The sequence below is a fragment of the Monodon monoceros genome, unplaced genomic scaffold (genome assembly GCF_005190385.1).
Source record: "Monodon monoceros isolate NGI ecotype Baffin Bay Population unplaced genomic scaffold, NGI_Narwhal_1 Super_Scaffold_1, whole genome shotgun sequence".
Lineage (NCBI taxonomy): Eukaryota > Metazoa > Chordata > Mammalia > Artiodactyla > Monodontidae > Monodon > Monodon monoceros.
In genome coordinates, this window is record NW_021703765.1 from 57,648,642 (window position 1) to 57,674,674 (window position 26,033).

Here is a 26,033-nt window from a genome sequence, read left to right on the forward strand (position 1 = left end):
AGAAGCTCAGCTACAGAGGTATGACTCTTTTAACCAAACTTATGAGAAGATTTAGAGGTTTTAGAGGGGCTTACTTGTTGTATTTGGCCCTACCTTTATGTGGTGTTTGCGTAAATGTTCAGCTGGAGGAAGAAACTACCTTTTGTACTGAGTGATTGCTTCTTACTGGAGACCGTTCTAGCTGTTTTATTTCATTTCATTTCACTCACACACAGGTCTTGAGTTATAGGTATTTCCTCTAATTTACAAATTAGTGTAGTTGTTCCATATTAATGAGATTGGACTTCAGTATTTTAAAATTTGTTCTTCCTGATGTCACAAAGTTTGAGATCCTTGAAATGTAACAGATTTTAGCTGATAGTCGTTGCTAATAACACCTTGTAGATATTTTATTCTTTGCAGGTGAAAGTCAGTTGTTGGAGATGAATTGTTCGATTATTCATTAATCAATTTGGCAAACAGCTCTTGAGTTTCTACTGTATTTCCAGGCAGAGAGCTAAAGATGAGCTCTTTTCTTTCTGAATTTCTCACTCAATCTTACTCTGTTCTGGAAATTCCCAGAGTTTAAACCAGAAAGGAATGAAGTTTTAGGCTCTGACAGCATAGTCAGTGCTCCCAGAAAGGAATGAAGTTTTAGGCTCTGACAGCATAGTCAGTGCTCCCAGAAACTCACGTATGTGGGATACCTAAAGCCCTACAAGTTTCAATCCTTTTTTGTCACTTCTGAAAATACATTGTTTTGCCTACCAGGGACGTATAACTCTTCTCCCCTGAAGAGAGAATCAAGTCCCAAATATGTCTTTATTTCAGAGTTTTCAATCTGGTATTTCTTGGAACAATAGCTTTCCTAAGTGCACTGAGGTAAAGGATGAGCCTCTCTGCGTTTGGAAACACCTGGGGAATATGGATATCACATCTCCGAGAGAGATTCTTTATGCACATGGGAGGCTTTGGGTAGTTGACTTTAGAATTTGACCCTAGCGTCTTTCACATTTGATCACAGGTTCTTATCCTCTCGCTACCTGTTAGTTTGGGAAAAAATGCTGTAGACGTTTGCTGCCTCCAGCTAATTTCTGTAGCTTTCCATCTCTGTTACCTCCTAAGTTTTGTCTGCTTTGGTTCTCTCAGTAGGTTGAAAGGACTATAGCTAGATCTTGGGCAGAGAGGGATTTATATCCCTTCAGGTGAGCTAATCAGCTTTAGAAAAGCGATCCTGTTAAAGGAGAACATCTACTGTTTAAATATCGTCTCTGGGGACGTGGGCTGAGGAGGATGGTGGCTTGTGGTGAGGAAAAACTTCTTCTGTGAACATCTTTCCATCACTAGATCTACTTTCAGGTGATGCTGATACCTGGGTCCTTCTTTCCTAGTGACACTGTCAAAGCCCACTGTGGCCCTAAAATAGATTCTCTCAGGGGGAAGGCATTCAGAAAGGACTGGGAAGCAAAAACACACGGAGTCGCTTGAACTTTGTGCCCAGTGTGCTGGCGGCATGCAGGGCCTTTGCAAAAGAAGGATTCCTAAGTGGCATTTTATGTCTTGAGAAAAATCTAGTCATTCCTCCCAAACAGCTTAGTCTACCTTTTCTCAAAGAAGCCTTTTCTTGACATTAGGGAAATGGGGTATTTTTTGGGTGTGCAGTACGACAAGCTTTCCCATAACTTGCTTGTTAGTGTATGGGGTGAAACAATTCAGGGTGACAGGAGACCCCAAAAGAGTGACATTTCCTAGACTTAGACTCTTCAAGGTGTTCACCAGTGGTCATTATTTAGGAGAATGAGATCCTGACTGAACAGGAGGAGCTCCTGGCCATGGAGCAGTTCCTGCGCCGACAGATCGCCTCGGAGAAAGAAGAGATGGAACGCCTCCGAGCGGAGATCGCCGAGATCCAGAGGTGAGGGAGAGCCGCGGGCTGGTTTCCAGGGATGCCGACTGCGGCGCGAGCACAGGTGGCCAGCGCTCAGCCTTCCGTGTGGAGGCGTCAGAGTGACCCTTCAGTTTCTTCTTTATTAAGTCTTAAGGATGGTGCAGTATCGAGTGCAGCCATGGAAAGCTGGTCAGTCTAGAGGCAGACGACGGGCCTGTCTCTGCTGGCCGGTAACGCGCTTCCCGCCCTGTCCCTGCCCCCGCGCAGCCGCCAGCAGCACGGCCGCAGCGAGACCGAGGAGTACTCATCAGAGAGCGAGAGCGAGAGCGAGGACGAGGACGAGCTGCAGCTCATCCTGCAGGACCTGCAGCGGCAGAACGAGGAGCTGGAGGTGGGCGCGGGGGACCCGAGGCTGCACTGAGGTCGTGGCAAGCGCGGGGCTCCCGGCAGACGTGTTCTGCTTGCCGTCGGTGACCGACGGGCAGGCCGAGGAGGGGGACTTTGGGGGGTGTCCCACCGGGAGCGTGCAGGGCATACACGGTGTGGGGAGCTGGCAGCATGCTGACCAGTCTCCCTTCTCGCCCTCCCCTCCTCACAGAGGAGACCGAGGGCTGTGGGCGGCTTCCCCTCCCTCAGGCAGGTGCCAGGACAGACCAGCAATTCCACACCGGATCCCAGCTCGGGAGTCCTCTCCCCAGAGCTGCGGGCCGAGGCCAGGGGGCCATGGGAGACGGGCCAGCTGGCAGCACCTTGTTCCTGCTTAGCATTTTACAGAGCATACGAACATGCTGAGTAGGAAAACGGTCCTCAGAACTTCAGCACTCGGCCTGTAGGTCAGGCTGCTGCAACGAAGGGAACAGCCCCCTGGTCTGAACAAGGGCCCCTGCCCCATCTGGCCGCCCACCAGGTCGGCACAGGGCCGCTCGGAGTGGGCAGGAAAGGAAGGGACGGGCCCCGGGAAGGGCACCGAGCGAGCGGGGCTGAGCAGCCGCCCCTGCCGGAGGAGGGAGGTCTGCGGGGCAGGGCGTCACCTGGACTTCGCGGACCGAGGGTGGGTAGCTCCGGTGTGGCGCCAGGTTTCTGTGGTCAGCGGGAGTTGTTGTCTGCAGCCTTCTTGCTGATGTGAGCACTGTTGTCCCTGTCCCTCAAGATCAAGAACAACCACCTGAACCAGGCGATTCACGAGGAGCGTGAGGCCATCATCGAGCTGCGGGTGCAGCTCCGCCTGCTCCAGCTGCAGCGCGCCCGGCCTGAGCCCCAGGCCGAGCCCGAGCCCGTCGCCAGGGAGCCGCCCCCGAGCGGCAAGGAGCAGCCCCGGCCTTCGCCCGGCAGGGACAGGAAGGAAACGCCCATCTGAGCGCCACCCGCCCGTCCGGAGCAGTGGCCTGGAGCCCCGTCAGCGCTGCCTCCACTGTCCCCACTGTAAGATGCCTCCTCCACGCGGGCGGTGCTCACCGCAGGTGACACGAGGACAGAGCGGCACGCGGTGCGGGCTTGTCGGGCACAGATGAGTTTCCAGCTAGCGTCAGCTTCTTTGAAGATTAATTTCCTTTGTTAAAATAACTTTTAACCCTTGAGTGGCTTCTTTTTAAACCAAAAATCGTCTTTCTTTCCTTTTTATTACGGCAGAATCAGGATTTTTCTCTCGTTCAAGGGGGAACCAAACAAGGCAGCCTCACTCCTGCCCGTGCCGTGTCCCCTTCCAGGGTCTCCGCTGCCCGCCATTCTCGCCTGTGCCTTCACACCTCCGTGGTGCAGATTCTGTCCTGGGAGCCGCCTCACGTTTCCCGACTGGCCCGAGTGGCGCTCACGGGGGTGACCTTCCCTGCCCCACACCCTGGGCCCAAGTCACCACAGCAGCCTGTGCAGCCGCAGACACAGCTGCTCCGGAGCCTGCCTGCCGGCCAGGGTCCCCACAGCCACCCGGCTCCTGCTGCCTGGGCTCAGCAGATGCTTGTCGCTGGCTCGTGGGAGCGGCTTCCCGGGCCCGGGGCATCCACACAGAGGATTTGTTTCTCCAACCTGCCACTAGAACAGAACGTCGTGGGTTGCTTGCTTGGGCTAGAATGTAAGCATCTCTTTGCCTGAATAAGCCATATGGATGGGTAGCTATGCTCTTACACAAGATTTCAGATGTCAGTGTCCACAGGGGCCGGGTGAACTGCTGCTGGGTGCCCAGTTGACCAGGCTGAGCGACAGGAAATGGCTTTCCTCTGGAGTCAGCCGTAGCCCTGACCCCACCACGTCTCAGGCAACCTGAGGTGTCTGGGAGGCCGGCTCGTAGGCACTTGGTCCAGTCCCGCTGTGTCCGAATAAGTGGCTCCACGAGGTTGTCAGCTCTCACGGCTGTGAAGACAAACCCCACACACTCAAGGTGATGGAAACACCCCCTGCCCCTGAGGGCTCTGTCCTCTCCTCCTGGTTAGTATTTATTTTCAGCACCTGTTTAATGCTGTTTTTTATTCTCTACCTATTGCACTGTTGTGACTTGTTGGCCATTATTTGATTTTTGTACGAAAAAAGCTTTGTTATAGAAATCAGCATACTATTTTTTTAAATCTGGAGAGAAGATATTACGGTGACTGAAAATACGGTCAGGTGTCAAATACAAGTGTATAAAAGCCTTCTTGCCGTCCTGTCGGTCATGTTACATTCATTTTATATTTGCTGGCAATACTGAAGGGATTCTTTTGTGTTTAAACTCTAATTTCTATCACAGTGTCATGAATTTTTAAAATTAGTATTTCATCACAGCTGTCTCAGTGTTGGTTAACTAATTTTTGCCAGGACCATTATTGATCAAGCAAATAAATTCAACAGCCATTTGAGGAAAAAAAAATTCCGTTTTTCGTAGCTGTTCTTTCTTTGAAATAACTGAGTGCCCTGTAGCTGGCAAGGAGTTGGTTTGATATTCATTCAAGGTCCAGGAGCGCAGAGAACCTCGTGTGTCAACTCACATTGCATCCCTCACCTCAGCAGAGTCAACGCCCACTTGCTGGTCAGCAGGCTTTGCCGCCATTAGGACTCCTCCTCCTCCTCCTCCACACTGGCTCGTGCTGAGCTGGCCTGGATCTGCAGCTGCTTCTGTGAGCAATGCCCTGCTTCCGGTGGGAGGTGAGCTCTGTCCTTCCAGCCGACGCACAGGTCAGCTGGCCTGATTTGGCAGAAAGGTTGGTCATGGCCAGGCCACTTTCCCGTAGGGGACGGCAGGGGTCAGGCAGATCACTGTCCTGGTGCTGATCACGCGACTCCCAGTTGACAGTTTCAGGTTCCAGTTCTGGGGAAGTGAAAACTATGATTTAGTCTCAGTTTGGTGACGTGGGGGCTTCGTTTAGGGCAGGGGTCCCCAACCCCGGGCCACAGACCTAGGAACTGGGATGCACAGCAGGAGATGAGCGGTGGACAAGCGAAGCTTCATCTGTATTTACAGCCACTCCCTATCACTCGCATTACCGCCGGAGCTCCACCTTCTGTCAGATCAGCAGTGGCATTAGATTCTCAGAGGAGCGTGAACCCTACCGTGAACTGCACATGCGAGGGATCTAGGGTGCGGCTCCTTATGAGAATCTAATGCCTGATGACCTGAGGTAGAGCTGAGGTGGTGATGCTAGGTCTGGGGAGCGGCTGCAAATATAGATTATCGTTAGCAGAGAGGTCTGACTGCACAGAGACCATAATCAATTGTTTGCAGACTCATATCGAAACCGTATCAGTGAGCGGCAAGTGAAAACAAGCTCAGGGCTCCCACCGATTCTGCATTATGGTGAGTTGTATAATTAATTATTTCATTATACTTTACAATGTAATAATAGAACTGTAATGCGTTTGAATCGTCCCCAAACTGCTGCCCCACCCCGCCCCCATGGAAGAACTGTCTTCCACGAAACTGGTCCCTGGTGCCACAAACGTTGGGGGCCGTTGGTTTAGGGGACTCCATTTTGGGCCCACTATTTTGTCTTTAAACAATTATCCCCTTTTAATCAGACTCTCAGCCTGAGAATTGTGATCAAGATTTCAGGCACTGGCCCTGCTCCCAGCTGCTGCTCTGGAGATCTCACAGCTTCTGCTGAGTCCGTGTGGGTTCACATTCTTTAAGCCGGTTGTTCTTTTTGTTCTTTTCTGATGTTCCAGTCTTAGGGAGATCATTTGCTTGGTGGTTAGCAGCTGCAAACATGCACTGAACGCTTTTGAGAGAATCCAGTGCGCCAGGGTGGCTACTGTGATTATTCCAAGCAGGATCATCCCATGTCTGGGGTCCCCAAGACCCTAAGCAATCAAAGTCAAGTAAGTCAAAGAGCGAGCCTATCGAAGGCATCATTTTCTTAAGCCATGTGGCTTGTTCAGTGATCTTACGGAGCTGAATTTCCACGTCCCCAGAAGTGTCAATCCAGGTGCAGCAGGTGGTGTTGGCCACAGCACAGATAACCTCATTGCTCAGCTAAAACGTAACCACGGGCTATCCTATTTTCAAGAACAACTTTGGCCAGAGAGTCTGGGGATTTTTTGCTGGGCAGCTCTTGCTTTAGCAGCAGATTCTGCAGTATCCTTGAGAGTTAAGGAGAGGTCCCTGATCATAGCCTCACTTGCACTTTCTCCTAGCCAGGAAAGTGGAGATTTGCTGAGGGAAGTGAATTTTGAATCATGAATGCCTTCTGGTAATTTTGGCTCGAGTCTGTGGCTCAGGGGTGGAAAGGTGACAGCCAGGGAGGCCAGTAAAATTTCAGGATCTGCAGGCTGCATAGGTGGTTTTCTTCTGGTTACCCTTGTCTGGTGTCCCTTCTTTAGCCTGGATGCAATATTCCCTGGGTTTGGGGTTGCTAACCAGAGGTGGGGAAGTGGACCCAGGGTCCTGATATGATAGAGAGAAGGCTGAGTTTCTTCCATAGAAACTGTCACTTTGGGAATCAGGGCGAAGTCTGTGATGGACAGAACTACCTGATCATCAGCCTCTTGGCAAGTCCGGCAGTTACTTGAAGGTCTTATTACCCACCTTGGCGATGGCCTGAGACAATGGCATTCTCTTTCCAGGCCAGAGCAAAGCAAAAGGTGAACAGAAGAATCAGAAAGGCCTTCATGGGGTAAGAGTTAGGAAAAGGATGGTCAGGGAGGGAAGGAGGAATGGAAAGAAATGTGGAAAGAAAGGTTCTCAATCCTCTTGATCTGACATCTTGGGAAGAAGCATCCTACCTTGATGTCAGCTGCTCCTCTTCCCGGTCGGTTTGATTTGAGGTCTCCAGCGTTTGCAGGGGGCCAGATGTCCGGCAGAGTCTTTTTCAGCTGTGAAATACCCCTGAGGTTCAACACCTTGTAATTTGGCAGCGGTGTCAGTGGTCTTGATAGGGTCCGTTCTGTGAGCCTCAATTTTGCAAAAGCGTCTGAGTAAAACAGTAACTGTCTGTAAATGATGAAAGACTTAAAAATGTAATCTAGTATCTATGTTTCACAAGGTGAGAGGCAAATCCTTTGAGATTTTCCAGGAGCCCTCTGGGAAACCTCAGAGTTTACTATGAGGTCAAAAAGACTCTTATTTAGTAATCTGATTTTAAGAGAATGTCAAAATATCAAACATTTGATTAAATAGGATCACAAATCATTATGATATAATAATGCATCAAAGTGACAGTATCAGATATTAAATGCAAATAGAGAAGGTAAACAAAAGCTAGTGCTCCTTATGTTGAGAAGACTGGGTTTTGTTAAGAAAAGACCTGATAAAGACAACATGAAGCAGAGTCAGTTATTTTGGTAACGCACAAAATTTTTGCTGTCCAGGCAGATTAATTAAAAGGTAAAACAAACAACAGGGCTTCCCTGGTGGCGCAGTGGTTGAGAGTCCGCCTGCCGACGCAGGGGACGTGGGTTCGTGCCCTGGTCTGGGAGGATCCCACATGCCGCGGAGCGGCTGGGCCCGTGAGCCATGGCCGCTGAGCCTGCGCGTCCAGAGCCTGTGCTCCGCAACGGGAGGGGCTGCAGTGGTGAGAGGCCCGTGTACTGCAAAAAAAAAAAATAAATAAATAAAAACAACAACTAGTTCTTTAAAGAGCACACCAATAATCGAAGATAACTTTGTCTTTTTAACAGAGGGAAAAATCACATTCTAATTATGCACCTGTGTAGTTTGATGATAAAACTTATTTTTTTAAAAAACATAGCCAAATCCTGCAGCCTATGGGGAAAAAAACACATTCACAGAAAGAGAGACAAGATGAAAAGGCAGAGGGCTATGTACCAGATGAAGGAACAAGATAAAACCCCAGAAAAACAACTAAATGAAGTGGAGATAGGCTGCCTTCCAGAAAAAGAATTCACAATAATGATAGTGAAGATGATCCAGGACCTCGGAAAAAGACTGGAGGCAAAGATTGAGAAGATGCAAGAAATGTTTAACAAAGACCTAGAAGAATTAAAGAACAAACAAACAAACAGAGATGAACAATACAATAACTGAAATGAAAACTACACTAGAAGGAATCAATAGCAGAATAACTGAGGCAGAAGAACGGATAAGTGACCTGCAAGACAGAATGGTGGAATTCACTGCTGCGGAACAGAACAAAGAAAAAAGAATGAAAAGAAATGAAGACAGCCTAAGAGACCTCTGGGACAACATTAAACACAACAACATTCGCATTATAGGGGTCCCAGAAGGAGAAGAGAGAGAGAAAGGACCAGAGAAAGTATCTGAAGAGATTATAGTCAAAAACTTCTCTAACATGGGAAAGGAAATAGCCACCCAAGTCCAGGAAGCGCAGTGAGTCCCATACAGGATAAACCCAAGGAGAAACACGCTGAGACACATAGTAATCAAATTGGCAAAAATTAAAGACAAAAATTATTGAAAGCAGCAAGGGAAAAATGAAAAGTAACATACAAGAGAACTCCCATAAGGTTAACAGCTGATTTCTCAGCAGAAACTCTACATGCCAGAAGGGAGTGGCATGATATATTTAAAGTGATGAAAGGGAAGAAGCTACACCCAAACCAAGATTACTCTACCCAGCAAGGATCTCATTCAGATTTGACAGAGAAATCAAAAGCTTTACAGACAAGCAAAAGCTAAGAGAATTCAGCACCACCAAACCAGCTCTACAACAAACGCTAAAGGAACTTCTCTAAGTGGGAAACACAAGAGAAGACAAGGACCTACAAAAACAAACCCAAAACAATTAAGAAAGTGGTCACAGGAACATACGTATCGATAATTACCTTAAACGTGAATGGATTAAATGCTCCAACCAAAAGACACAGGCTTGCTGAATAGATACAAAAACAAGACCCATATATATGCTGTCTACAAGAGACCCACTTCAGACCTAGGGACACATACAGAATGAAAGTGAGGGGATGGAAAAAGATATTCCATGCAAATGGAAATCAAAAGAAAGCTGCAGTAGCAATACTCATATCAGATAGAATAGACTTTAAAATAAAGAATGGGGCTTCCCTGGTGGCGCAGTGGTTGAGAGTCTGCCTGCCGATGCAGGGGACGCGGGTTCGTGCCCCGGTCCGGGAAGATCCCACATGCCGCAGAGCGGCTGGGCCCGTGAGCCATGGCCGCTGAGCCTGCGCGTCCGGAGCCTGTGCTCCACAACGGGAGAGACCACAACAGCGAGAGGCCCGTGACCCGCAAAAAACAAACAAACAAACAAAAAAAACGTCCCAGGGACTAAAATCTGATCACTTGTTAAGTTTCTAGGAAAAGAATTTTTAAGGAAAATAACTTCTGTCCGATGAGACTAAAACTAGGCCATTAGTTCCCTATGAAAATGGTCCAGGAATTAACTTGGGTTAGTGGAGTTCACAGCAGAAAATGACTACAACAAAAATGAATCACAGTTGGTATTTTGTGTTTACAAATAGTCAAGATGTTCTCAAGGTCAAACCTCCACCAGGGCGAAACACTCGTATTCAAGGGGTCACAAAATGCCCAGTTTGGGAGTTTCTGGTGGAGGATTTGAGAGTCCAGCTTCTGGTGGGGAGGAGACACATGAGCCCAGGGCTGTGCCCCAGGCAGGTCACCCAGGAACACCCCTCAGCGGGGCCCCGTCGTCCCTCTCCATGCACCCTGCTCATCTTGATGCGTTTATAAAGGTGAACGCGGGAAACCTCGAGGTCCTGCTTACTCACATCTATTCCCAGGCTCACCTTCTGTAACTGGTTTCAGTCAGAGAATCGTCACCTTCCAAGAGGCATGGGCTCGGCTCCGAGCTGCTGGGAGCCTCCACCTTTTCTTCCCTGTCGCTCACTGCTTCCAGCTCCTGGAATCCTGCACAGAAAACGTTACCGCACAAGGAAAGCAGCACGGGTGTCCGGGGCCCGGGGCGCAGCGCTTTTCCTGTCGGGGGTCAATTTAACACCAGCTGCTCCCGCCTCCTGGGGGCATCCCCGACACACCGGGCCCACCCTCTGGGCCCCGGCACCCACTCCCTGGGACCTAGCGCTGCCAGGAGGAGGCCCACCCGGCGCCGGGCAGGGGTGCAAGCGTCCCGCACGGGCTGAGTTGCCAGGCCGGCTTTGTGATGGCTCCGAGGGCCTCAGCCCTTGCCAATTCAGGGTTCTAGAGGGTTCTAGACAAACTGCACGGGTCTGGCATCAGAAGTATCTCCAGGGCTTAAGGACAAAGCTCACAGGCAAAAAGGTGACCCCCAAGCCACTAAGAGTCAAAGAGGAGGGCTGGTGGCCTCGGGGTGGCAGATTCAGGGAGGGACACTCACGTACTCACGAGAGCTCGCAGGCGCTTCCTCCCAGGCAGGGATGCAGGGACCGGGGACCAGGCCCGGCCAGAGGAGGCAGACGAGGAAGGGGCTGCAGGAGGCGGTGGAAGAGAAACACCAGCCATGGCCAAGGACGTGGGCTGAGCAGGAAGCTCCAATTTCGGGGGAAAAAAAAGTTTCCTCTTCACCCTGGTCACTCAAAAGTCCCACATCATCACAGAATTTCTCCTGAGATTAGCTACCCAACATCAGTTACCTATGAGGACATATCATTATTCATTTTTCTACTGTGAAATTAAAAGATTTGGTTACTAACTGGTTTGCAGGCTGTTTTTGCCTCTGGGGCATCTGGAAGAACTGTGGAGTCGTCAGTGTCCTGCTGCCTCCAGGAGCCGGTTTCCTTCTGTCCTCTGGGCTTGGCGGCCATGACTCCATCCACACCTGCGGGAGGACCCGGGGCCACGGCGGGAGGGCTGCACTGTCGCCACTAAAGAAAGAGCTGAAATCAGGAGCCGATGGTCCAGCCTCGTCGTCTTTGAGCGCCATCAGTGATGGTTCAAACCGGGGCAGCCTCAGCCATTAAATGATGCTCGTGGCCTTCCCTGTCCACCGCCGTGGAGGGACCTGGCATCACGGCTCTTCGGGATCCGAGGGTGTGAGGACGCGGCTCGGTGACATGGGCCCGCGTGACGCCACACGGGAAGAGCTGGCCTAAATTCAAGTTCTTTACCCCAAAATGGACTATTATTATTACCACTGTTTTAAAAGACTGCAGCTATTAGTGTAGAATTCTTATTTATAGAACTGAAGTTTGGGGGAGGGGCAAAGTATATTATTATCGCTTAATAGCAGAGAACGTGCACCTCAAAAATTAGGCTAAATGACATCAAAAGAGATCTCACCCTCCTTCAGCCTCTGCTCTGAGGCTGATTGACAGATGCCTTCCCCAGCCGCCACCACCTACCACCTTCCACTCCACAGCCCCGCCCTTATTACCTGTGCCCCACCTTACCTGTGTTTACTGATTCATTTGTCTCAGTGGAATCTGGTCACACATTATTCCCAGTGCACAAATATCCAGCTTATAATGCAAGAGTAAGAGACCGAAGGCTCATCTGTAATGACATATACAGGAAGCAGCCTGTGTGTATCCCCAAATCTACCTGCCAAGGTTCAAGGCCCTACTCGGCTTAACTACAAACCTGGGGAGTCCCCACTAGCTGAGGAGACAAAACCAAAATCACAGAAGCACTGCGGCCGCTCAGAGGCCAAGGGTCTTCCAACCTGGGCTCAAAAAAGCAACAAGCATCTCTCCACAGCCCTTCATAAAAGCACATTCACGCAGCATCTCACCTGATGCAGACACGCGTGGGCAGGCAGGCTCCACCACCTCCCTTTGCACAGGCAGACCTGGGCTCGGAGGCCTCTGCTGGGAGTGAAGACCCCAGGGTGAGCCCGAGGTGCACGCCTGCCCTCGGTGGGGGGCTGCCCAGGAGGCCCCGCTGCCAGCCAAGAGCAGAACTGGCCCGGGGGTGTGCGCAGATTTCAAAGAAATTACCGAACTAGTTAAAAGACGTATTTTAATCTAGTTTTCCCGTTTTATACTAAAATCATTAATACAGATCACAAATTGCATTTATTCGCAGATATCTAGAAAACAGTCAAAAGTGTATCTATCTCTCTGTATGGATCTTAGTAATAAATTTTATTTGAACAAGAGAACTTGTGCACAAGAGTTGAACAGCATGATTACAGACTGCGGCCCTCCCCAGGGGAGGCACAGGTATGTACAGTATGTGAGACAGAGTTGCACCTCAGAGCTGATCATGATCAAGTCAAAAACACCTGACATACAGTATACGTGCTAATAAATTTCCTTCAGGTCATGACCAGCATGAAAAAAAATCAGGACACAGATACTCAGCAAAGGCTCTGTAAATGTGCACAGCAATATGCTGCATTTAAGAGTTAAAATCAGACTCTACTTAGTGTTAGCATCAAGCCCTCAGGAGAAATCCAAAAAATATCTCCTTTCCCGTTCACACACTTGGGGCTGGACTGGGCAGCTGGCCGCAGACCCCACGAGGGCCTTGCCCGTGTGGACACAGTGAGGGTTAATACTGGAGGTCTCTTCCCCATCCCGGCTCGCGGCCGCCTTCTGGCTGCACTTCCACCTCTCAGTCATTAAATTAAACCAGCAGAAAGCAACGCAGGCCTCTGGGAGTCCCATCCCTTCCACAAGGAGAATGCTAGGCCAATTCAAGTTTCGTTCAGTCAGGAAGACAGAAGGATTTAAGGCTTCGGTGACGATTATAATCCTCTGAGAAATTATTTTCCCTTCAAGTCAAGATAATAATGTTTACTGTACTTTCTCTTGACTCTGAAAATCCCTGGTATCGGTGTAGGTAACTTGCACCTGCAATCAAGTCTGCAAGGGAGGAAGGTCCCCCACAGCTGTCCCAGGCCACGTGTGGTCACGAGCCAAACCTCAGCTCCCCAGAAGTGGGGAGACCCCAGTCCACGCCGTCTAGTAGGTGGAGGAGGCCGTGCTCATGGCATCTTCAGAGATCTTGGTGCTGGCCGGGTGGATGCTTGCAAAGTACTTGACGTCACTGTCACGGTCCATCTGAAGAGCCATGATGGTCTGCTCCACGGCCTCCTGGTGACAGCTGGCAGAGGTTAGGAAATACTCTGGAAACAGGAAGAGCAAATCACAAATGAAATTAGCTTTGTTGGATTATAAACAGTAACCCAAATTGATTTGTGTTCTATGAAAAAAATCCCCAAATGTAGGAGAATTAGAAGATTTATCTTGTTTTCTTTTTTTTTTTTTGGGCTGTGTTGGGTCTTTGTTGCTGTGCACAGGCTTTCTCTAGTTGCAGTGAGCGGGGGCTACTCTTCATTGCGGTGCGCGGGCTTCTCACTGCGGTGGCTTCTCTTGCTGCAGAGTACGGGCTCTAGGCGCACGGGGCTTCAGTAATTGTGGCACGTGGGCTCCGTAGTTGTGGCTCGCGGGGTCTAGAGTGCAGGCTCAGTAGCTGTGGCACACGGGCTTAGCTGCTCTGCAGCATGTGGGATCTTCCCGGCCCAGGGCTTGAACCTGTGCCCCCTGCACTGGCAGGCAGATTCTTAACCACTGTGCCACCAGGGAAGCCCCTATCTTGTTTTAATAACAGTCTAAATCTCATGATGTTTAATGGCAGCAATGTTAGTAAATATGTTAAAACTTGTATTTGTTACAGCTATTACTTAGCTCAGTAAAAGGAAAAACATTTCCAAGTACAAACCACACACACAAAACCAGAGTCCTCTCTGTTCAATATGATAAATTCCAAAGGAGAAAAAAGAAGCAACGTTAATTTGCCCATATTCTTTGAAGTCTATTACAAACTTCTTTCTGTGCTTTGTTCGTGAATTCACGCATTCAAATGATATTTATTAGGCATTTCTGGGGGATTACAATAAGTAAAACAACCTGAATCTTAAGGTGCTCATAATTTGCAGCAAAGCAAACGCTAAGGGGCACGTCTTCCGCCTAACGAATGAAACGCAGGAGGAAACTCAAACACGCCTCCCACCCCAATGGCAGCGACAGACGTTCACGTGGGGCGAACCAAAGGCAGTATTCGTCACACGGTCCTCACTGAATTTCCAACTTTTCAAACTACTAAGTTTTAAATTATAAAGAAAAATTCAAATAGAACAGAACAGTGAAAATTCAACATCGCTCTCCTCACCCCTTAATCGTCTTTGTGTCCTTTCTCGACACAAGCCACCACTAACAAGTCGCAGCACGTTCTCGGACCAGACTACTCCTACGACCCCAACCCTTCCGCTCGGGCGCCCACCTGCCCCGTGTCCCCACCACCTACCCTCCTCCTCGTGGATCGCCCGCCTACCTTTTTCTAGCAGAGTTTGTCGCAGCGTCTTCGCGAGGAGCACGCGGACATTCGGAACCCTATCGTTTGCCAAGGTGAGCAGGTGTGGCATCAGGTGCACAGCGAACTGGTCCATGGGCAGGCACTCATCTTCAATGACGGTCTGGGGACAGAAAGACCTGCTTCAATCTGCCAGCTCAGTCGACCAGGCCGTAAGTAATACCAGCTCACAAAACCTTTTAGAAACAACTTAAGTGCCTCAGGTTTCAGTTACAGCTTTTTAAAACAATATTCCAGGCACTCAGGAGCTCAAAACAAAATGATACAGTTAAGTCCCTGCAGAGACGCACAGCTGTGACCTGCCCCACGGAGGCCTGGCATCACAGTCACGTTCACAGCCGCAGACCCGCAAGCTCCGTGGACTAGGACGACGGCCAGGGCAGCACCGCTTTCGGGAGCTCGGGGGACGGAGTGGGGAAGGGTGAGCCAGATGGCGAAGCTCTGCCCTCAAGGATGAGAGCGAGGGTGTGGAGGGGGGCAAGGGGCCCAAGGAGACAGGCAGCCGGTGTGGCCGCACTCACCTGGCAGACAAAGACGAAGGCCTGCCGCCCGGACCACCGGGGACAGCGGCCGAAGCTCTCCACCAGCTCGCGGATGAGGTCCACCCCGAAGGTGGGCGGCGCGGCCCGGTGCAGCTTCCGCACCATCTCGCCAACCTAGGGGGGCACGCACTGGTGAGCCACACCTCTGCCCAGTGTTCTCACCAAACGTGTGCTGGGCTAAGGCTGTAAGAACTTGAACACGTACCAACTTGTAGGAAATCCAACGAACAGAAGAAACTTTATCTGCGCACAGATTCAGGGCAATGGGGCGTAGATAGTCATAAATGTCTCTGGGGCTGTATAACTCTAGAAGTAAGATCAGCTGTCTACAAAGTGAATTATAAAAATACAATTACAACTCAACAATAAACACGACAAATGAAAATAGGTTGCTCGTCTGAAGCGTGAGTCACCAAGGTCGTGTCTGTGAGAGGAACACGTGCAGAGACCAGCGATTGGCCTGGACGCTGTGTGTCTGGATCTGCATCTAAACAACACACACGTTCAGGACACAAACACTGCGGAACTGTATCCACGGCGACGGACACAGAGCAAAGCACGTCCCGGCTGGCTCCGTGGGGACACGGGACACGGTCCCGCGGTGGCTGCTGAGGACCTGCTGGGAAACTCCCGTCCACACAGCAGCCGTCTAGTGAGAAGGTGCCAGCAGCCTCAGGCAGCCTGCTGTGTACCAGTCAGGCTCCGGGCAGCTTCTCAGGGAGGCTCTGGTACCAGGGGTGGGGGACACAGGGAGGCCCCTCCTGCACCTACTCCCACCAAGTCACTGAGAACCGGGGACCAGGGCGTCCCCCAGCGGCCTGAGTGGAGGAGGCAACGACACCCTCCCAGGAGGACCACAGACACGCTGAGACTCCCACCTCCCGGACTGTGTGTCTGTGGCGGGTTACGTGTGCCACCGGCAGGAAGCAGACAACCAGCGCAGCGATGAGCCGCCCCGCCCGAGGGCACGCGGATCCCCCGGGAGGCGCCCCGCAGACCCCCTCCCAGCCTGGGGCGCACAGGGAGGCCTTGCTCTCAAGGAGCAAAAGCCTCCTGTGGCCGGTGGAGGGTCAGCAAAGCCTGTCCGCGCCCCCGCCCGGGCAAGGCCAGGCTGCAGCTGGAGACAGGGGATAGGAAAAGCCCGTTCCCGGCGTGGGGCCGCAGAGCCTCGGAGCCAAGCGCAAGCCTCGTCCTGCTGCGGGGGCGCGGGAAGCACTGCCCCGACCGAGCACGGGTCCAGGGCAGAGACACGAGCCCCGGGGTGGGTGGAGGCTCTGGGGAGCCCAGCACACAGGCCTCCCCAAGACCGAGGCCGAACCAAGGGGCAGAGGGCCTCCCCTCGCCCAGCACCCGGCGGCCTCCACCATGGGGCAACCGCAGCCCAGGGCTGGGAGGGTGGAGGGGCACAAGGAAGGAGGGGCACGTGCGTGGGGGTGGGGGGGGGAAGGGGGCAGAGGAGTAAAGGGATGCCGAAGCGCAGGGCCGGAGGAGGGTGGGGAACGCGGGGGCGAAGAGCCGAAGGGATACAGCGGCGGAGGGTGCGCAGAGAACGGGCCGAGGAGGCCCCCAGCCCCAGCTCCCATCATCAGCAGGAGGCAGTGGCAGCCCACGGCGGGACGAGACGAAGTGCAGAGCGCACAGAAGGTCATGTGGAGACACCACCGCCCAACCCAGCACCTGCTGCCTGGACGGGTTCTGCCGTCCACACCAGCTGCAGAGGAGGCCAGGCAAGACGGAACTCAGGGCAGTTATCCTGTCACGCACCGAAAGAAACTCAGCCCTAAACTCCACACCCAGCAAAGATACCTTTTGAAAATGCAGGTGAGGTCCAGAATCCAGAATATTTAATAAAGAACTCTTACAATTCAGCAACCCAATTTAAGACAAACAGCCCGATTAAAAAATATGCAATGGACTTGAATAGACATTTCTCCAGAGAATATATACAAATGGCCAACAGCACATGAAATGGTGCTAAACATCCCTAAACATTAAAGAAATGCACATCAAGACCAAAGTGAGACGCTACTTTACACCCACTGTAATACTGGCTGCAATTAGAAAGAAAAAAAAAGGATGTGGGGAAATGGGAACCTCATCCACTGCTGGTGGGGATGTAACACGCTGCAGCCATTGTGGACACGGTCATGCAGTTCCTCCACAAGTTAAACACAGAATTTCTGGATGACCCAGCAAATCCACCTCAAAAACCTTGTATCAGTACGTCAGTGCTCACAGCAACACTGCTCACGTCAGCCGGAGGGCAGAGACAACCCAGACGAATGGCTTAAAAGGTGGTGTGTTCACATCAGAGTATTATTCACAGCTGCCACGTGGATGGACCCCGGCAACACTGTGCTGAGTGAGGGAGCCGTGCACAGAGGCCGGGGGTTATGCGGCGCATCTGGAGCAAACGCTCAGAAAAGCAAACACGCACGGAGACAGCAGACTGATGTCTGCGGGGCCGCTGCTTATGGGCGTGGGGTGTCCTTTTGGGAGGACGAAATGTTCCACAACTAGATGGGGGGACACTGCACCAGCAGCAAAAGTGGTTATGTGTATTTTACCACAATTAAAAACAAGTGAAGGTGACATGGTCTTATAAAAAAAAAGCTGAGAAAATTCACTGCCAGCAAGACCCGTGTTACAGGCAGTGTTAAAGGAACAGGATACCAGGCAGAAACTTGGACCCACACAAAGTGATGAAGAAATCCAGGAAAGGTAAAGATGAAGCAACACCCACCCCCCCCAAACAGTCTGATCAAGTATGAGAACTTACTCAGCCAGTTCAGCTCGAAAGCGCCAATTTCTACTATTGTCTGTCACCAAAAACTCCTGAAGCTGATAAAGATATTCTCTTCTTTTGTCAATATGAAGAAGCTGAAGAAACAAATAAAAATATTCACTAGGACATGGCAGAGACATTATTTCCTTTACCTGCCTTTACTGCTTAAAAAACCTCTAAATCACATGGTTAGTTCTTCTGAAGGAGAACAGATGTAGTAGGTACATTTGTTTTAAAAATTGGTATTAAGTCCATTTTCCCTGATAATCCCGTTTATCTTCAAGAGTCGTTCTGCCCTTTTGAAATACCTGCTTCTTGAGCCAGTGAGTGGCCTCTACTGTCCACTGTCCCCGGGCAAAGCTTTACCAGAACACTCTGTGACATCCTTGTTGTCACACACCCTCTGAAGACAGGGATTATGCTCCTACTCATGGTGTGAGCCCCGTGGACAGCACTGTGATGCCACACTGTAGGTGCTCAATAAATATCTGAGTGAAAAAAATAAATTTATCCCAATAACCGTTCTATAAATATTTAAGAGTAGGTTTATAGTTAACAAGGGGGAAAACCCTAAAAGTTGATATAAACAGAAGCAAATAAATTTAACTGTACATCAAACAGATAAGAGTCACACAGAAAAAGTCTAAGTTTAAACTCAGTATTCTGACCATATATCTTCATGGAACATGTTCCAATGACAGAAAGTGCTGAAGGAAATCTTGACCATTACCTGGTTAATTTGATGTTGGAATAGTTCTAAAACGTCGAATTGAGCAAATGACTAAATAATTTAACATTTTTGAAAACAAGAGTTTTTACCACAATAGAAAAGAAAAAAAATGTGAAAAAAGGAGAGGAAATGGTACTGGACTGGAAGATGCAATATGAACTAAATAATTTTTAAACCCCCCAAACCAAAAACCCCCCTCCTAGCTCCTGTCCCCTGAAAAAGCCTAAAAGAAATGACGTCCAGGAGCAATGAGCACAGCTAGTTCCTGGATCTTGGTTTCTAAATCCCAGCTCTCCACCAGAAAAGACCTGGGCTCCTTGGGGAGATCCTGACTCCCAGCTGGAGAGAAAGGAGAAGGTAGGCCTGAAAGTAAGACGTGCCTGGCAGTGAGGGGGCCGATCGAAAGGACACAGGAGTGGCTTTAAGGGGCTCTTATTCGCCAGATTTGATGGTCAAAACAAATGACAGGAGGAGCTTCAAGACGGCGAAAGAGTAAGACGCGGAGATCACCTTCCTCCCCAAAGATACATCAGAAATCCATCTACATGTGGAACACCTCCTACAGAACACCTACTGAACCCTGGCAGAAGACCTCAGACCTCCCAAAAGGCAAGAAACTCCCCACGTACCTGGGTAGGGCAAAAGAAAAAAGAAAAAACAGAGACAAAAGAATAGGGACGGGACCTGCACCAGTGGGAGGGAGCTGTGAAGGAGGAAAGCTTTCCACACACTAGGAAGCCCCTTTGTGGGCGGAGACTGCGGGTGGCGGAGCCACGGAGGAGAGCGCAGCAACAGGGGTGCAGAGGGCAAAGTGGAGAGATTCCCGCACAGAGGACCGGGGCCGACCAGCACTCACCAGCCCGAGAGGCTTGTCTGCTCACCCGCTGGGGCGGGCGAAGCTGGGAGCCGAGGCGCGGGCTTCGGAGGTCAGATCCCAGGGAGAGGACTGGGGTTGGCTGCGTGAACACAGCCTGAAGGGGGCTAGTGCGCCACGGCTAGCTGGGAGGGAGTCCGGGGAAAAGTCTGGAGATGCCAAAGAGGCAAGAGACTTTTTCTTCCCTCTTTGTTTCCTGGTGCGCGAGGAGAGGGGATTAGGAGCGCTGCTTAAAGGAGCTCCAGAGACAGGTGCGAGCCACGGCTATTAGCGCGGACCCCAGAGACAAGCATGAGATGCTAAGGCTGTTGCTGCAGCCACCAAGAAGCCTGTGTGCTCGCACAGGTCACTATCCACACCTCCCTTCCGGGGAGCCTGTGCAGCCCGCCACTGCCAGGGTCCTGTGACCCAGGGACAACTTCCTTGGCAGAATGCACAGCGTGCCTTAGGCTGGTGCAATGTCACGCTGGATTCTGTCGCCACCACAGGCTCGCGCCGCATTCCGTACCCCTCCCTCCCTCCCCCCGGCCTGAGTGAGCCAGAGCCCCCAAATTAGCTGCTTATTTAACCCCGTCCTGTCTGAGCGAAGAACAGATGCCCTCCAGCGACCTACACGCAGAGGCGGGGCCAAATCCAAAGCTGAGCCCCTGTGAGCTGTGCGAACAAAGAAGAGAAAGGGAAATCTCTCCCAGGAGCCTCAGAAGCAGCGGATTAAAGCTCCACAATCAACTTGATGTACCTGCATCTGTGGAATACCTGAATAGACAAGGAATCATCCCAAATTGAGGAGGTGGACTTTGAGAGCAAGATTTATGATTTTTTCCCCTCTTCCTCTTTTTGTGAGTGTGTATGTGTATGCTTCTGTGTGAGATTTTGTCTGTATAGCTTTGCTTCCACCATTTGTCCTAGGGTTCTGTCTGTCCTTTTTTTTATTACTTAAAAAATTTTTTTTCTTATTTTTTATTTTAATCACTTTATTTTATCTTCTTCCTTCCTTCCTTCCCTCCTTCCTTCCTCTCTCTTTCTCACTCTCCCTCCCTCCCTTTCTCTCTTTCTCACTCTCCCTCCCTCCCTCCCCCTCTCTCTCTCTTTCTTTCCCCCCTTTTATTCTGAGCCGTGTGGAGGACAGGTTCTTAGTGCTCCAGCCAGGCGTCAGTGCTGTGCCTCTGAGGTGGGAGAGCCAAGTTCAGGACACTTGTCCACAAGAGACCTCCCAGCTCCACGTAATATCAAATGGCGAAAATCTCCCAGAGATCTCCATCTCAACGCCAAGACCCAGCTCCACTCAACGACCAGCAAGCTACAGTGCTGGACACCCAGTGCCAAACAACTAGCAAGACAGGAACACAACCCCACCCATAAGCACAGAGCCTGCCTAAAATCATAACAAGGCCACAGACACCCCAAAACAAACCAAAGACGTGGACCTCCTGCCCACCAGAAAGACAAGATCCAGCCTCATCCACCAGAACACAGGCACTAGTCCCCCTCCACCAGGAAGGCTACACAACCCACTGACCCAACCTTAGCCACTGGGGACAGACACCAAAAACAACGGTAACCACTAACCTGCAGCCTGCAAAAAGGAGACCCCAAACACAGTTAAGCAAAATGAGAAGACAGAAAAACACACAGCAGATGAAGGAGCAAGATAAAAACCCACCAGACCAAACAAATGAAGAGGAAGTAGGCAGTCTACCTGAAAAAGAATTCAGAGTAATGACAGTAAAGATGATACAAAATCTTGGAAATAGAATGGAGAAAATACAAGAAACATTTAACAAGGACCTAGAAGAACTAAAGAGCAAACAAACAGAGATGAACGATGCAATAAATGAAATAAAAATTCTCTAGGAGGGATCAATAGCAGAATAACTGAGGCAGAAGAACGCATAAGTGACCTGGAAGATAAAATAGTGGAAATAACTACTGCAGAGCAGAATAAAGAAAAAAGAATGAAAAGAATTGAGAACAGCCTCAGAGACCTCTGGGACAACATTAAAGACACCAACATTCGAATTCTAGGGGTCCCAGAAGAAGAAGAGAAAAAGAAAGGGACTGAGAAAATATTTGAGAAGATTATAGTTGAAAACTTCCCTAATATGGGAAAGGAAATAGTTAATCAAGTCCAGGAAGCACAGAGAGTCCCATACAGGACAAATCCAAGGAGAAACACGCCAAGACACATATTAATCAAACTATCAAAAATCAAATACAAAGAACAAATATTAAAAGCAGCAAGGGGAAAACAACAAGTAACACATACAGGAATCCCCATGAGGTTAACAGCTGATCTTTCAGCATAAACTCTGCAAGCCAGAAGGGACTGGCAGGACATATTTCACGTGATGAAAGAGAAAAGCCTACAACCAAGATTACTCTACCCAGCAAGGATCTCATTCAGATTTGACGGAGAAATTAAAAGCTTTACAGACAAGCAAAAGCTAAGAGAATTCAGCACCACCAAACCAGCTCTACAACAAATGCTAAAGGAACTTCTCTAGGCAGGAAACAAAAGAGAAGGAAAAGACCTACGATAATAAAACCAAAACAATTAAGAAAATGGTAATAGGAACATACATATAGATAACTACCTTAAATGTAAATGGATTAAATGCTCCAAACAAAAGACACAAGTTCACTGAATGGATACAAAAACAAGACCCATATATATGCTGTCTACAAGAGACCCACTTCAGACCTACGGACACATGCAGACTGAAAGTGAGGGGATGGAAAAAGATATTCCATGCAAATGGAAATCAAAAGAAAGCTGGAGTAGCAATTCTCATATCAGGCAAAATAGACTTTAAAACAAAGACTATTATTACAAGAGCCAAAGAAGGACACTACCTAATGATCAAGGGATCAATCCAAGAAGAAGATATAACAATTGTAAATATTTATGCACCCAACATAGGAGCACCTCAATACATAAGGCAAATACTAACAGCCATAAAAGGGGAAATCGACAGTAACACATTCATAGTAGGGGACTTTAACACCCCACTTTCACCAATAGACAGATAATCCAAAATGAAAATACGTAAGGAAACACAAGCTTTAAATGATACATTAAACAAGATGGGCTTAATTAACATTTATAGGACATTCCATCCAAAAACAACAGAATACACATTCTTCTCAAGTGCTCATGGAACATTCTCCAGGATAGATCGTATCTTGGGTCACAAATCAAGCCTTGGTAAATTTAAGAAAATTGAAATTGTATCAAGGATATTTTCCAACTGCAATGCTATGAGACTAGATATCAATTACAGGAAAAAATTTGTAAGAAATGCAAACACATGGGGGCTAAACAACACACTACTTAATAACCAAGAGATCACTGAAGAGATCAAAGAGGAAATCAAAAAATACCTAGAAACAGGGCTTCCCTGGTGGCGCAGTGGTTGAGAGTCCGCCTGCTGATGCAGGGGACACGGGTTCGTGCCCCGGTCCGGGAAGATCCCACATGCCGCGGAGCGGCTGGGCCCGTGAGCCATGGCCGCTGAGCCTGCGTGTCCGGAGCCTGTGCTCCGCAACGGGAGAGGCCCGTGTATAGCAAAAAAAACCCAAAAAAACAAAACATACAAAAACCTAGAAACAAATGACAATGAAAACACAATGACCCAAAACCTATGGGATGCAGCAAAAGCAGTTCTAAGAGGGAAGTTTATAGCTATACAAGCCTACCTTAAGAAACAAGAAACATCTCAAATAAACAACCTAACGTTATACCTAAAGCAATTAGAGAAAGAAGAACAAAAAAACCCCAAAGTTAGCAGAAGGAAAGAAATCATAAAAATCAGATCAGAAATAAATGAAAAAGAAATGAAGGAAAGGATAGCGAAGATCAATAAAAGTAAAAGCTGGTTGAGAAGATAAACAAAATTGATAAACCATTAGCCAGACATAACAAGAAAAAAAGGGAGAAGACTCAAATCAATAGAATTAGAAATGAAAAAGGAGAAGTAACAACTGACACTGCAGAAATACAAAGGATCATGAGAGGTTACTACAAGCAACTCTATGCCAATAAAATGGACAACCTGGAAGAAATGGACAAATTCTTAGAAATGCACAACCTTCCGAGACTGAACCTGGAAGAAATAGAAAATACGAACAGACCAATCACAAGCACTGAAATTGAAACTGTGACTAAAAATCTTCCGACAAACAAAAGCCCAGGACCAGATGGCTTCGCAGGCGAATTCTATCCAACATTTAGAGAAGAGCTAACACGTATCCTTCGCAAACTCTTCCAAAATATAGCAGAGGGAGGAACACTCCCCAATTCCTTCTATGAGGCCACCATCACCCTGACACCAAAACCAGACAAAGATGTCACAAAGAAAGAAAACTACAGGCCAATATCACTGATGAACGTAGATGCAAAAATCCTCAACAAAATACAAGCAAACAGAATCCAACAGCACATTAAAAGGATCATACACTATGATCAAGTGGGGTTTATCCCAGGAATGCAAGGATTCTTCAATATATGCAAATCAATCAACGTGATACACCATATTAACAAATTGAAGGAGAAAAACCATATGATCATCTCAATAGATGCAGAGAAAGCTTTTGACAAAATTCAACACCGATTTATCATAAAAACCCTGCAGAAAGTAGGCATAGAGGGAACTTTCCTCAACATAATAAAGGCCATATATGACAAACCCACAGCCAACTTCATCCTCAATGGTGAAAAACTGAAACCATTTCCACTAAGATCAGGAACAAGACAAGGTTGCCCACTCTCACCACTATTATTCAACATAGTTTTGGAAGTTTTAGTCACAGCAAGCAGAGAAGAAAAAGAAATAAAAGGAATCCAAATCAGAAAAGAAGAAGTAAAGCTGTCACTGTTTGCAGATGACATGATACTATACATAGAGAATCCTAAAGATGCTACCAGAAAACTACTAGGGCTAATCAATGAATCTGGTAGAGTAGCAGGCTACAAAATTAATGCACAGAAATCTCTTGCATTCCTGTACACTAACAACGAAAAATCTGAAAGAGAAATTAAGGAAACACTCCCATTTACCACTGCAACAAAAAGAATAAAATACCTAGGAAAAAGCCTACCTAAGGAGACAAAAGACCTGTATGCAGAAAACTATAAGACACTGATGAAAGAAATTAAAGATGATACAAATAGATGGAGAGATATACCATGTTCTTGGACTGGAAGAATCAACATTGTGAAAATGACTCTACTACCCAAAGCAATCTACAGATTCAATGCAATCCCTATCAAACTACCACTGGCATTTTTCACAGAACTAGAAAAAAAAATTTCACAATTGGTATGGAAACACAAAAGACTCTGAATAGCCAAAGCAATCTTGAGAAAGAAAAACGGAGCTCGAGGAATCAGGCTCGCTGACTTCAGACTATACTACAAAGCTACAGTAATCAAGACAGTATGGTACTGGTACAAAAACAAAAATATAGATCAATGGAACAGGACAGAAAGCCCAAGAGATAAACCCACGCACATATGGTCACCCTGTCTTTGATAAAGGAGGCAAGAATATACAGTGGAGAAAAGACAGCCTCTTCGATAAGTGCTGCTGGGAAAACTGGACAGCTCCATGTAAAAGAATGAAATTAGAACACTCCCTAACACCATACACGAAAATAAACTCAAAATGGATTAAAGACCTAAATGTAAGGCCAGACACCATCAAACTCTTAGAGGAAAACATAGGCAGAACACTCTATGACATAAATCACAGCAAGATCCTTTTTGACCCACCTCCTAGAGAAATGGAAATAAAAACAAAAATAAGCAAATGGGACCTAATGAAACTTCAAAGCTTTTGCACAGCAAAGGAAACCATAAACAAGGCGAAAAGACAACCCTCAGAACGGGAGAAAATATTTGCAAATGAAGCAACTGACAAAGGATTAATCTCCAAAACATACAAGCAACTCATGCAGCTCAATATCAAAAAAACAAACAACCCAATCCAAAAATGGGCAGAAGACCTAAATAGACATTTCTCCAAAGAAGATATACAGATTGCCAACAAACACATGAAAGAATGCTCAACATCATTAACCACTAGAGAAATGCAAATCTAAACTACAACGAGATATCATCTCACACCGGTCAGAATGGCCACCATCAAAAAATCTACAAACAATAAATGCTGGAGAGGATGTGGAGAAAAGGGAACCCTCTTGCACTGCTGGTGGGAATGTAAATTGATACAGCCACTATGGAGAACAGTATGGAGGTTCCTTAAAAAACTAAAAATAGAACTACCATACGACCCAGCAATCCCACTACTGGGCATATACCCTGAGAAAACCATAATTCAAAAAGAGTCATGTGTCAAAATGTTCATTGCAGCTCTTTTTACAATAGCCAGGAGATGGAAGCAACCTAAGTGTCCAGCAACAGATGAATGGATAAAGAAGATGTGGCACATATATACAATGGAATATTACTCAGCCATAAAAAGGAACGAAACTGAGTTATGTGTAGTGAGGTGGATGGACCCAGAGATTGTCATACGGAGTGAAGTAAGTCAGAAAGAGAAAAACAAATACCGTATGCTAACAC

At 48.3% G+C, this 26,033-nt stretch overlaps 2 protein-coding genes and 1 long non-coding RNA gene across 9 annotated transcripts in view; 1 reads left to right on the plus strand and 2 right to left on the minus strand.

Moving 5' to 3' along the window:
- Positions 1–4,705, plus strand: part of RALBP1 (ralA binding protein 1) — a 44,322-nt gene extending 39,617 nt beyond the window's left edge. For all 3 annotated transcript variants that reach the window (XM_029220583.1, XM_029220565.1, XM_029220575.1), the window contains 3 exons: positions 1,773–1,894; positions 2,135–2,258; positions 3,018–4,705. In XM_029220583.1, coding sequence (XP_029076416.1) covers positions 1,773–1,894; positions 2,135–2,258; positions 3,018–3,224 — 453 coding nt within the window. In that variant the 3' untranslated portion in view covers positions 3,225–4,705. The remainder of the gene's footprint in view (positions 1–1,772; positions 1,895–2,134; positions 2,259–3,017) is intronic.
- LOC114894162 lies at positions 4,330–8,141 on the minus strand. The gene is made up of 2 exons (XR_003793129.1): positions 7,055–8,141; positions 4,330–5,144 (listed from the first exon to the last, which is right to left on the minus strand). It is a non-coding gene; the product is annotated as an uncharacterized LOC114894162 (long non-coding RNA).
- A 1,348-nt stretch (positions 8,142–9,489) lies between these two features.
- Positions 9,490–26,033, minus strand: part of PPP4R1 (protein phosphatase 4 regulatory subunit 1) — a 65,597-nt gene continuing 49,053 nt past the window's right edge. For 4 of the 5 annotated variants that reach the window (XM_029220523.1, XM_029220538.1, XM_029220514.1 and 1 more), the window contains 5 exons: positions 17,841–17,941; positions 15,267–15,387; positions 15,041–15,175; positions 14,481–14,622; positions 9,490–13,272 (listed from right to left, as the gene is read on the minus strand). In XM_029220523.1, the coding sequence (XP_029076356.1) occupies positions 13,109–13,272; positions 14,481–14,622; positions 15,041–15,175; positions 15,267–15,387; positions 17,841–17,941 (663 nt within the window). In that variant the 3' untranslated portion in view covers positions 9,490–13,108. The remainder of the gene's footprint in view (positions 13,273–14,480; positions 14,623–15,040; positions 15,176–15,266; positions 15,388–17,840; positions 17,942–26,033) is intronic. The other variant, XR_003793127.1, reaches the window with a different exon arrangement.